The sequence below is a fragment of the Metopolophium dirhodum genome, chromosome 9 (genome assembly GCF_019925205.1).
Source record: "Metopolophium dirhodum isolate CAU chromosome 9, ASM1992520v1, whole genome shotgun sequence".
Lineage (NCBI taxonomy): Eukaryota > Metazoa > Arthropoda > Insecta > Hemiptera > Aphididae > Metopolophium > Metopolophium dirhodum.
Window position 1 is genome coordinate 28,345,325 of NC_083568.1, and position 14,590 is coordinate 28,359,914.

Here is a 14,590-nt window from a genome sequence, read left to right on the forward strand (position 1 = left end):
GTCAAGCCTTGGAGACGACTTAATAAACTCAGTTCGACATCGTATGTGAGTGATTAGATACATATTATCATACAATTATACCGATATTATTATCTATAAAACGTGGAACAACTGCAACTATACTAAACAATAATATGCACTTAGAACGAGGAAACTCGAGAGTGACTCTTGTAATATGTATCAAACGTCTAAAATGTAAATATTGTAATGTAGTAAAAACAAATGTCACACGAAGTACTTAATTTATTCATAAGTTCAAAATATTTATGCATAATTTCAAGGCTAGAATAATAAATTAGGAAACCCAATATAAGGGTTACAATAAGACCTGAGATACGATGGATATAACAGCATATTATATTATACACTATACGATCGTATATTGTACATACATAATTATGTATACAGCGATGACACAGAGTACAATATAATAGATAGTGGAACTTCCATAATACGAAGTCTCATGTGCTTCGAAAACAAAAAAAAATCGTATTTTAGAGAATTTTGTTGAATACAAATAAATAGTCGAATACATTTTGTTCTAATTCGGTTTGGTTCTCAACAATGTCTTCGTCAAACAGAAAACATTTTATGAAAAGGAAGTTTCACTCTAATAACTACAATCGAGCGGTGTGTTGTTATAAACCAAAGTTAAATAACAGAATACCTCTATACGCCTACCATATTACTGTTACGGTACATTATGTTCGGAAACACATGTGAGTGAGCAGATATTATTTCAATGATATTTTCGCGTGTAACCGATTTTAGGGCCAAATGTTTCCCTCGGTCAATAAAATACAATATAAAAGACAAATATATCTTTTACTCGGTGTACCGTCTAAAAACATTTTCATTGTGGTTTCCAGATGTATCGGAATGCCTGTTGAGCAAATCAAATAAACATCAAAATACCTTGGGTGAATTTTCGGAGAAACCCGATCTACCATACTTCGATAAGGCAGCGTCGAAAAATGTGACGTCCCCTTTGGGAAAAACGGCCTATCTCAACTGCAGAGTCAAAAATCTTGCCAACAGAACTGTAAGTAAACAAAATAATTATTTAATGTTTTTTTTTCTTCCTCACTCCCATCGGTATTGTAATATTATATGTCTTAAACTCAGAAACATAAAACAGTACATGAAAAAAAAATATTATGTTTTGAGATCAATTTTTATTTATTCGTTGAGATGACCAGCTATTACTGAGTCATAGAAACTACCAAGGGCCTGGGTGTCATACCCGAGTGGACGTTTCAAAATAATTAGAAATAAATTATATTATCAACGTTTAAAATAGAAACGATGAAACAATTTTGTCCAATTAATTTGCATTTCCTTTGTTTGTTTTTTTTTTAATTTTTATTATCCGATACATAAATCAAGACCAAATAAATATATATCGCTCTTTAAATGCAAACAAAAAAGTGTTTAAATTTACGATTGCGTTTAAAGTGTGTATACAATTGAACCGTTCACGTTTTATTCCATAAAATAAATCTGTGTTAATAGGCAGGTACATCTGTTTTTCTGCTTACGATCCGTTTTATTTCATAATAAACAATCTAATTAAATTTCGGCATTCAAAAAGAAAACCGTTAATACTTTTTACGTAATAGCTCCGTCACACACTTTCTGTTTTCTAAAAAAAAACAACTACTTACTGTTTAGTTGAAAAATAACTACATTAAGTTTCTTTGAAAAATTAAAGTGCCGGGGAATTATTTCTACAGACGAAATGTTTTATTGGACGAAATTATCTCTTCTGGTCCAACTCATTTTTTTGGACTAAAAATAATAATTGGACTAAATCTTCAGTAATCGTTATTGTGGCTTCTTGCTATGTTATTATAGCATAGTGTTTACTGGAAATATGATTAAAACTAACTTTGAAAGATTAAACGTTTTATAAATTGTATTATCTAATGATCTAATAAGCTCGTGGGTCTTTTATAAATCTTTAAGTATAGGTTTGGAATAACACACACATTCTAGACGAAAAATTGAATAATCCTAAACTATAAAAAGTAGTTATGAGTGCGCATGAGCGTGGCAATTCTACACGGCAGGTATATAGATTGATGAATCGGTGGGGGTGACAAAAAATGGTGTTACCTAACTGTCGATGAAAACTGGTGGCGTTTTTTATTGTCCATAGAGTATAGGAGAAGTATTTATATGGTGCACACGAAACTAAATTATTTCGTATGAATTCCATTCAAATGACCTGTTTTCGAGAAAAATTTCATTTAAATAATTATTGTGCTTTCGATTTTCGTTGTGTAATATGTGTATAATTTTTAGTTAACTACTAGAAAACTTTTTTTTAAGCGTTCTTCGTACCTATTTCATGATGAACCCCGTTAAATACTCGATGGGTGTAAAAAAAATCTAACTGTCCGAGTACGCACGCGGATAGAGTTTTCTCGGAATAATTCCCTAAAAACACACACGATTGTATATACGCCGTAGTAATCACATGCCTAAAAAAATAAAACGAAAAACATAAACATACCGCCGTTGATTAAATTTGATGGGCCGAACACATATCGTTGCAGCTTATTTATTTTTCGAATACCATCGTCCGAGTAACGATATAATTGAATTGCTCAGTAAATGTCCTACCTACAAATATCGTTAGTTACGCGTTTTTTCATATTTATACACACACACACACACGTATCCAGTCCTACACGTATCCGGCCAACCCGTATCAAGGTAAATTCGTTAGAGAACCTCTGGATACGATTTCGTTTCGTCACGATTATTCTTCAAATACAAAAATAATATATTTTCACTTTAATCACATTAATTAGTAAACAGAGCGTATTAATGCTATTTACAGACAACACACACACGCACACATATTATATATTATATATTATTATTATTTTGTTTTTTGAAAAAAATCGTGTGTAGGTATGTTTGTCATTGACGTTATACTAGAACTACACACGGTCAATATCCAGCCCGAAAAGTAGGTACAATAACGGTCGTGAGTCGTGGTTACCTTACAAACACGTATTTTTAATAATAATATTATCATCTATATTTCTACATTTCATTATCCGCGTTAACCCGACGAATGTAAAACAATAATAACAATAATATTCATAACTGAGCGTTGTGTTGTAATAATTACAATTATTATAATACTATACACGATTTTCACCGCATATCTACTTATGCGAGTTTAATGTCCAACCAAATCGTTGTGGCTGTTGTAGTGGTGACAAAAACCGTCACTTAAAAATACGATACGTAAAACATTGTAGAAAGATACCTATACAATATATTTGTATATACATATTGTTATATGAATACGAACGTAATTTTTTTGAATGAATAATATATTATAAATATATAATTATAGCATCTAAAACGAAATACGAATACAATTAACGGTTGTTATCGTCATAATTTATTTTTTCAACGACGTAGGGTACTTATGGATAAAAAACCTAACGATACGCTATTCTATTTTAAATTTGAGTTTTTTCAAATATTTTCTGGGAAATTCGGAGTTTTCATAATGTTAAGTTCATTTGTACGTTTATTTATAGGTAACGTAAAAACGCAATACTTGAGCCAAAGTCGTAAACATTTCATAGGTTTTAAGCTGGTGGTAAATTATGGAACTCTGCGTCCAAAAACTTTATGAAAGATATCGTACTTTGTCGCTATCCGAAACGAAAGTTATACATCAAAACTTTATATAACATACGTATATCGAGCGCACGTATCTCCGAAATGTTTAAGTTAATTAAAATAATAATAATAAAAAAAAATAAAAAGAATAGGATTCATTATTTGTTAAATATTAATGAATTAAATACTGTGAATCGTCGCACTAGTAAATCACTTACTCGCTAGTTAGGTAGTCATATAAATTATTATCTTCTCGTTCATTTATTTTTTTCACTATGTCATATTATTATAAATACTATTAATACAAAACATTCATTAGATTTTTTCTGTGAGAGCGCATAATTTTTTAATTTAATCATATTATTATAATAATATGTGATAGCGCAAACGAAATAATAATATGATGAGGGTAAATAAACAATCAGAAATAACGACCACTTACAATACCTATTATATTGTTATACACAGTATCATATACAAATCATTTGTTATTGTAAAAATAAAATACGACATCAAACGAACTATAGAACCAGAATGGTATAACAATAATTATATGTACCTACTATTGAATAGTTTGGAATAGAAAAAAAAAATTCTAATTAATCATATTAACGGAGAGGACAAGTCGACCAACCATGTACCCGAACCATAATAATAATATATTATTGCTATATTATTGCTATATTATTGTAGATCAAACGGTTACTATTTTCAAACGTCGCTTATTACGACGTAATTACACTCGACTCGACCCTTTAAAAATGTAAGCACTATAATTATAGCTGCAGGTTTATCGGAATAAACCAAACATCAATAAAATTCGGATTTGATGTAATTATCCGGGTGGACCAAAGAGAATTTCCACGTTGATTCGCGGATGTAGTGTGCATACCTATACACTAAGATCAATGCTTTTCACCCGGACCCCCATCGGATTATCGGTACGGGACGGTCGAATTTAATTAAAATGGTCGATGCGAGCACGCCGTGTTTTGCGCTTTTAGAGGGAATAATATAACATATAATAATATAACCGGAAAACGAATGGGTACTAAAACAATCACGATTTGTTGTCCGATGGTGACAAAAAGTCACGTATCGCGGGCATAAATGCGATCGAATTTTCAGAACTGCAGCGCGTGTTATTACCGTCCACGCTTTGTAACCGCATAACATATTATACCTACCGGCTACCACGACCACTGTTGTAATTATAATATAGGTACCTTCGTCATGTTTCACTTCGCTGGTGATTTATCCGAACGATCGCGTCTCTTCCGGGACAGACGAGTACACCCCCACGGTGTATGGTAACGCATAATAATGTGTACGTTATAGATAGGTAGGCATTATAATATTATACATTTATGCGTGTGAAAATATCAAAGCACGTTTTTTAGTATATTCGGACGATTCGAATGATAATTGGTCACTTGTAAAAGTGCTCCGTGCAATAATTGCAATGTTTGATTTTTCCGATAGGTACTTTGATAAAATATCCAAAAATTTACCTTGTTAAATACTAGGCGAGGAACTAAAACGGCTGATTTTCAAAGTTCGATATTATTAACCAATAAAGAAACGATTGAAAAACAATTTTTGATATTATATTAGTAGGTAATAGGTTACATAACATGCTAATTATCATCATCTCTTCTACCCTACTCGTACTGAAAAGCAAATCGGTTAAGGTTGAAACTAACACTAAATGGAGAACGCTGAGCAGAGTCCTAGATTCTAACCTGGCCACTATACACGTTTACTAATGTATTATTTTCAAACTTATAACATTTATGTCCGTATATATATAGTAAATTTGTGTGTCACATAAGACATAGTTTAACATGTCTTATGTGACACATACATTTATAATGCATACAAGCATTAGTGAGCGTTCTTATGGAATAGAAAACATATTTTGTTGAAATCGGTCGGTTTCACTGCTTTTCAAAAACTATAATACTCGTACTCGTAAAAATTTTGCACCCCTATAACAAGACTATCACAACTCAAAAATTATGATTTTGAGAAAAAGCTGTTTGAAATTTAAAACTAAGATAATATTTTTAAAATGTCTTTGCCGATGCATTTGAAATTAAAAACTGATATTCTTTCAAACATACTTTACATTTTGACTTCATTGAATATTTTGAAACCCAAAAAGTGAGACTTATCGCCTTTTACAATGTTTTACGTGAATGCAAGACTGAATTATTTTGAGACGATGAGGCAGTAAAAAATGCCTATTTGAAAGTGCAATACTGACGTTTTTCGAAATATGGCTGGAATGTCACAAATAATGAAATAAAATACCACCACAACACTAAATATAAATATTGCTGTTATCCACTCAACTTACCGCTTACTTACCAAAACCTACTTAGAAAGAGATCAAAGATATTACACATGTATGTGAAAGAGATGGAGTATAGTTTAAGGAAATTATAACAGAAAAAAAATAAGTTCAAAAAAATTTAGAGTTGGAAACATTTTTAAAAACAATGTCATAATCATAGACCAAATACACATAGACGGAGCATTTCAGGTTGGCGGAGTTGGGTGGAGCGGTCACGGCCTCGTCATAGCAGTGTTGTCATTTCTGAAAACATAAAATGTGTTTATTCGCATATTTATACAATATATTATTATAACACAAAATTAAAATACGCATTTAAAAAAAAAAACATTATCACCGTAATAATTAATAAATAATAAATCATATATTCAATAAATTAATATATTATTAATTCAGAAACAGCTAGTGAAACTTAGCCCATGCTCCGTCCATTAGTATAAGCAGGTCTGTGGTAATGAAGTATTACAATATTTTTTATTCCATGATATGCGATTTGTTCTTTTATGACCGTCTTAAGTCGTAAGCTATCCCTTTCAAACAATGTCGGTATAAGAACATCTCTTTCTACGATCAGTTAATTTATGTCTATGTTCTAGTGATAGGGTTTTGTGACCCGCGCGGAAAAGAGTCGTATACCAACGTCAGTTTTTTTTACCGATACATCGCACTATTATAGTTGTATTTTTATCGTTCAGTTACGACAACGAAATGTGACTGTATAATATCATCGCGCAATATATCGTTCGGACGGTAAACGCGTCGGCCAACCCGCTGTGGATAGCCGGTCGCTAATCGGCGACTCGGGTTTTCGGCAGAGGTCGTCGTACGACGATTGTGATATCTTATTGCATAAAACAATAATAATTATGTCATGTAAGTATATATTATACTATATTACAATATAATGCACGTTTCAATGCGCACAGCGAATTCGACCGCTCCGGGTCGGGCGACGAGGGCGGTGTGTTAAACTTCTGCGTTCTCGCGAGATTATAACATAATACATAGAGACGAATAATATCATACCGGATATCCCGGTGACGAGGAGGGCAATGACCAAAGTTAGTCCTGAAGAGGATTGTTCCACACACACACCCGCACACCAACGCACCCACATATTATATACAAGCACATTACGCTTAAACAATGTTGTACATTAACTTAAACTGGCTTTCGGTGCGCGGCGCGTTAACCGAGTGTATAATATTATACGCACATATACATATAATAATAATAATATCCTATAGTCAGATATTATGGACGAGTGCGTGTGCGAGTGCGGTTACCGCGTATACACTGGTAATTGGAGGACTCGGCATTTGGGTTATATAGTATATACACATAATATAATATAGAGTTATCCGTAACGAGGGAGTTTGAGAGAATTGATGGATTATTATCATTATAATATTATTATCACTATCGCAACGCCCCGCCGCGCCCCGTCCGCGAGAGGGCTGCCGATAGTCAACGAACATAACGACGATGTCATATTATTATCATTATTATTATTATTATCATCATCATTATTACATGTAGTTGTATATATTATTGTAGTGCTCACCGCACGCTCGTCATCGAGACGAACGATCAAGTCGCTAGTGTAAATCTGTTTTCGCAATAATATTAATTTATAGTTAGGTACCTATACTAACAGCTGGGGTATCCCGTCGCGGCGGTGGCGGTGCCCGTCCGAAAACTTTGTTACTCGATGGTTCGGCACGACGGAAGCTCAGGACGATAGCTGATGTCGTGGGACAACGATATTTTATCAAACGTCATGACGATATAATATCTGTAATAGGCATCGAGGGAAATGGAAAAAGCAGATCTATCAAAAGCATTGAAAAACTCGATACTTTCGCCAGAATATTAACGTTCCAAATTTAAAATCATATCTACCGCGATTTTCTCTGAAAGTGACACGATATTTAATGACAATAACGAATTTTAAAACCGAAACTCGCGGTCATCACAGGGTTGCCAACTGTTGAATTGTACAATGTATAGAGTCGGAGTGGGTACGTACCGCGAAAACACGGGGCGATAGACGATTTCGTGGAAGGACGATATTACTTTGACTAATGAAATATATATGCGACTAATAACGAATAATCTTTTATGTTTTAATTACGTGACCTATATTAAATTATAATTTGTACATTTGAGTTTTGGGCTAAGGGAATTCAACTTTTAGTCAAGAAGACATCGCGTGAATGTATAATGAATTATTAAAATATTAATTTTAGGCACTGGACAATATTAAAATGATAAATAATGCAAATTACCAGTAACATATTCCATTAATATTTGGTTTTTGCTTCCTTAATTAAATCTTAATTTAGTATGCTCCATGGAATAAAATCAAAAAAATCTGTTAGTCTAAATTCTATCATACCAATTACTCATTCGGACAATTCATCGCAATCAATTGAATCTTTTATTATGATACGTCATAGCTGCATAGAATTTCTTTACATTTAAAAAAACTCAAAACAACTCCAAGTGTCTTAAAATATGAATACAACAGTCAGTTTTATAAAAACAATAAAAACATAATATTCAATAAAATTAAAAATTAAATATTAAGAACGTTGAAATATAAATATGTATTTTTTATACCAACCTATGAAGGTTATGCATTGAAATGCAGTATAGTTCTACACACAGTTTAAAGTGTGTTTAGACGTATGACAAATTAAACAAATATAGCACGGTTGGCAACTCTCACTGCGACTGGCAAGTTAGTTAGCCGGAACTCTCAACTCGCAAAACTAAATGAAACAAATCAAGTCGTCACACATTGGACACTTACGAAGGAAGTTCCTAGGAAACTCGAAATGGTAATAACCACAGTCGTACGTATCGATCATGCACAAACACTGCACAGTTCCCTAATGAATGAAAAAAATCAATCTATGCAATGTGTATTCCATGTGGTGTTTTCCCAACAGTATAGGTGAGCATATTTTTCCAACTGATGCCGCACACGTTGATACCGCAAAATTAAATTCAAAATATGTCTAGAACAATTAATATACTGTCATCGATGATATCACGTGACGATAATCAACTGCATCATCACCTTAACACGATTTTAAACGAAATACCAACACGTATTGGAGCGTATAAAATCATCAAACGTTATTCATATTATTTCATCGTAATAATAATAATAATAATAATAAAAAAAATACTACGTGCATAGTTATTATTATTATTCATTTATTTGTTAATATAACAACGTACAGTCTAATGTTATCAATATGACATTAAAATCAACTATATTAAAACTTTTTCAATCCACACCGTTATTTCCAGTCCTTGCACGAATCGAAGGCTTCAGATCACTTATATCCACCACACGACGTGGGTTTAGGATGTAAAGCCTCGCAGGAATTTCAGGGACACAATTCTGTGTTATTTTAAATCGTTCCGATGTTCATTGTGATGTCAAGTACTTATCGTGAGGCGTTTACGTAGATATATAGATTATATTTTTTATTCGACAGTCGTTCTACCTATGAAATACGTCTGAAAAAATATGACCTAACTGCAGTCGACTTTGTATAAAATCTATATTTTGCGTTTTATTAATAATTATACGTTTTCATCCGAAAAGAAACTCTTTCCGACTACCACGTTGAATAATTAATACGGTAAAACTGAAAACGCATAATATTGTAATATAAATAAACATTTTCATTTTGTTTTTGTTTGATTCTACAACAATTACAAGCAAGCAAACCGCGTTTCGTTTCGATCTGTTAAAATTTAAAATTCAAGAATTTGTCCAGCACCAATCTCGAAATTACTATTTTAATATTTATGAACATGCCAACGAAAAACGTGAAATAAAAACGACCACCAAAAAACGCTTAAAAACACAACGGCTAAGACAAAGAACAAAAATTAAGTCAACCATAAGAGGAGGAGATAAATATAAATATAAACGGGAAAAAAAAAACAATTCCACCTCGCTCGGTCTATCACCCGTCGTTGACGTCATCGTTTTTTTTTTTTTTTATGTTTCGTTGAAAATATCCGTAAAAAAAAGGGTAAAATACCCTGCAAGAGCTGTGTATACGAGTAATCCGGTTACGGCTATTAATCCGCACAGTGTAATTGAAAAGCTATTCGAATGACAGTCACGATAATAATTTATAAAAAAATATATTGAAATTGGAATTAGCGGTGTACATGCTGCCCGCAGTGGTACGCGAAACAACAACGCGGCTCACGCGATTCATTTAAAACATCCGTTTTGACGATCAATTTTATATACCTACGTCCTACTGTAATGCGTAACTAGGGTAGTGGTATAGTAATACGTGACGTCTGATACCCAAAGCTGATATGTACGAATTAAAAAAAATACGTTTCGGATTTTGGGCGGTAACGACTTCGAGTCTGCGTAGTAGTTGCTCTATACAGTCCTCTTGACCTCCCCCACCCCGTCAACAATTCGCCTATGGTTGGAGACCGCTAACATCGAGCAGTAATGGTTGTTCGATACATTGTTTTGTTCGGTTGCCGTACGAAAATATAAAAAAATTAATTAATAATATAATATTAGTGTCTAATATTCTCGTTACCTCTGTATAATGATATTATATTACATTGATTATAGTTTATTCCATCACGTTATCCATACGTACAAACAGTCGTTTTGTTTATATCCACACTTTGAAATTCTATTGAATCACTTTACATTCTATGGAAAAATAGTCTGACTCTTTTTCGATTTCGTTTAATCGCCACTGATAAATAAACCGACTTTGAAATAGCACACGAAACACGCGACGATAGTATTCCTCGAATCGGTTTACGCATCGAATCGTGTTTAATACGATACGATTGATAATTTCTGTAAAAAGAAAAAGGTTAAGAGTCCCTGGAAATCGTTTTTTATTTGATCCTTTGCTGAAAAGTTTGTTACGACCAAGTCCACCCCTGCAGTACGACCTGAAATCGTCATCATCGCATCATAACAATAATAACGTTTTGACACGAAGATTAAACGAGTGCTGCACTGGCAGAGAGACCGCGTGGGCGGCATGAGTTCGCATCTCGGAGAGGAGATAATAATATACACTCACCTCTGTTCGCCGCAGCGATAGCGATGGCGGTGGCTTAAAACTTGTAGTCTTGATCAGGCCGACCCACATCGTACCCCACACCCCACCGACTGGAGCTTCCGGAACGTTAATCACCGGGGGGTTTTAAACTCCAGTAAGAAGACACGGCGCCATTAATCCAAAATGTGCGGGAGGTGCAAGTGTAGTTGCCGGCGGGCGGGCAAACGCTATACAAGACGGGGAGTCTCAGCCGCCGTTTTATTAATGACCTAACACTTGTTAGGCGATCTTCTCGCCGGCGCACATTACTCACGCAGATTTCATTCTGAAAGGATTTAACGATCAGTGGCGAACGGTTCGCGGGAGAGGGGACGGCCGTGGCTTATTACTTGCGAGCGCGGCATGTGACGGGCAAACGCGCGCGGGACGAACGCGAGTGTAGAGTGCGAAACTCTCGACGCCACCAGCTGTGGTCATCGCGACGACGGACGATAGGGCGATCGACACGATCGGAACGGTAGGAGAAAGGACGATAGAGACGACAGAAGGGAGGGCGATAGAGACAACAGAAGGGAGGATGATAGAGATGACAGAAAGGAGGATGATCGGAACGGCAGATGGGAGAATTATATGATCGTTACGGACGGCGAAATATTTTCGTGAAACGTCATAACATTACAGCAATCGGTCGTATGTCCGTCGATCGTCGAGACACGACGTTTTTGTTATTTGTAAAGGCACGCTAAGGAAAGAATAATCGCACCTAGGCCTGTTGGGTCGCCGCCAGTGGAGAAAATAATATGTATCGATCACATTTCACCGTCCCGCGAGTTATTTGCTGTGTGCGTATGAATGTATACGGAGTGATTCACCGAGCGTGCTCACCTCCATTTCTTCCTTTAATAATTAATATATCATTCTAATCTTGTTTTTTGGATTTCTAAGTACACTTAACGACCATATTTTAGAATTGTAGAGAGTTTTTTCTACTTAAAGAGCGTCCAGTAGTGATACAAAATTTTCATTTTATAAAATCTGGAAACCTTCTTTTTGTAATTATTAAGCGGATAATTTTTTTTTGAATATACGTACCTCATTTGAACAAGTAGTTTCTCAGTTACTTAAATGTCTATTTTAAAAATAAAATAGTTCTTAAAAATCGTTTTACAAAAAAATATAATATATTTTTGATATACTTATATTATATGATAGGTATAGGATCTAGTATTTATTATATTTAGACCATCAGCTTACAAATTATAAACATTGATAGATTAATTTAATATTATCAATTGCTAAAATTTCAGTAAGCCCCAATATATAAATCGTGGACCTATTGCCATTAGTACACAAAGTTAAGTGCCTAACTCAAAAACTGCTTGTTTAAATTTTGATTTTGATATACGAGAATATGTTCAGTAAAAATATCCACTAAATAATTTACAATCAAAACTTGGTTAGGGGAGGGGGGTGGTTCTTATTTGAAAAACATAAGTTATTGGATCTCTACAGGGCACTTTTTAAGCAGTACAAACTTTTCTCAAGAATTTAAAAATAATATTATCTTCAAAAATTTAAAAAATCAGATTTTAAATAATCACTTTATTCTGTATGTAGTGGTGGGGGGTGAAGTGAGTAAGCTTGTTGAATCACCCTGTAAACTTTATACAATATCGTGCGTGATTCTGTATCCATCTGCATCCACTGCCGTCTACCCTAGACCGAGAACAATGGATCCGGTTAACCGAAACGTTTTAATCGAGTCGAACAAAACGTTTCGCCATATTGTGTGTATGCGATGGTCCCTCGGTCGTATATTTCGTTTTGTTTTTTTCTTCCACTTGCATGCCACCTACCCCGTTCGAGCAATCGAACGCACTCTGAAAAATAAAAAATATAAAAAACAGGACGATAAACAATATTTAAATGTTGCGATACTGTATTGTTTCGTTACCCATATTATGTGTGTGTGTGTACAATAATTACTGCCTTGTACATTCGCGTCCGACATTATAATAAACATAATGTGTACAAAATAATATATTAATCGATACACTTCAGACGAATGCTTTATATGTATAATAATGTCATGTGCTCACTGATATTAAACGACGGCTTTCAGCATGACGTGATATATTATATTGGAGCAAAATGTATCAGATAAGTTTCGAACGAAATGTTTAGTGGACCTCATAAAACTCCCAAAAACTATCAATTCGATACAGAAAAGGACTTTATAAACAAAATGTTTGCGCTGTGTGTTTGTTTTTATTTTTATTCAGATTCAACGAATATTATGATATTATTATAGCCAATGATATTCAGATAGGTATATGTACGCAATTAAAACGGTTTTTTGAATACGATTAAAAAGTTTCTTTCGGTATAATATGGCAAACCGTGGCGTTTGATTTTGAGTTCCCTGCCGAACGATTTCTGAAAAAAAAAAACCCGAAAAAGTTGTTTTATAAAAAACATAATATTTTATCCATTGGTTATCATTGACCAACGACCATGATAAAGTGTATTATGTAATAGTGAAATTTGTTATTAAATAATCGGATCCATCGTAAACAAAAAATCTATGAGTACGCCTAACCTACTTAAACGCATTTAATATAATATTATTATAAACTGTTATATTACCATAACATGTTAATTTAAAATATTATAATGTTATATTATGTATCGTACCTAACGATCACAAATTGCTTGCAGTAAACAACACAATTTTAAATGTCCACATTTGATATTATTTAAATTTTTGATAAAAAATACAAAAAATAGCAAGTTGTTTTATACAAATATAACATATCAATATTAATATTAATGTTAATATAATTAACATGGCTTACAAAATACAAGAAATATTTTAAGTTTTATAAAAAATATGATACATGAATAGAACACGATTGGCCATGATGTAGTAATGTTTCGGTAAAGTTCATTATTGGATAGGTAATCTGATGTATCGTAAACAAAAGAATAAGGACATAAACGTATAATAATCATAATAATATATTACAACAATGACGTGGCTTTTAATATAATATTATTAATGTTATATTCTTATAATATCTTCATTTAAAATATTATAATGTTCTATGTATCGTAGGCGACCATCGTACATTTTTTGCAATAAACAGCACAATTTTATACGTCCGCATTTTGAATATATTTTTGAAATTTCGGATAAAAAATACAAGCAGTTGAATATTATATTATATTTTATCGATTACCATTCATGGCCATGCTTTATTAATGTACCTAACAGTAAAATTTGTTATTGGATAATCGCGGATGTATCGTAAACGAAAGAATAAGGACGTAAACGCATAATAATATTATTACGATGACGTAGTATAATATTCTTGTCCTTATATTATTATCATAATAATATCTTCATTTAAAATATTATTATACCTAATGTTATAATAATATATTATAGTACAAGATGCGACCATCGTAAATTTCTCGCAGTAAACATCACAATTTCATACTTACCATT

At 33.3% G+C, this 14,590-nt stretch overlaps 1 protein-coding gene across 1 annotated transcript in view; it reads left to right on the forward strand.

The window, feature by feature from the left end:
* The window catches only part of LOC132952445 (zwei Ig domain protein zig-8-like), a 449,513-nt gene that overhangs the window by 333,319 nt on the left and 101,604 nt on the right, over positions 1 to 14,590 (forward strand). Inside the window, exon 3 of the mRNA XM_061024746.1 lies at positions 870 to 1,042. Within this exon, the coding sequence (XP_060880729.1) occupies positions 870 to 1,042 (173 nt within the window). The remainder of the gene's footprint in view (positions 1 to 869; positions 1,043 to 14,590) is intronic.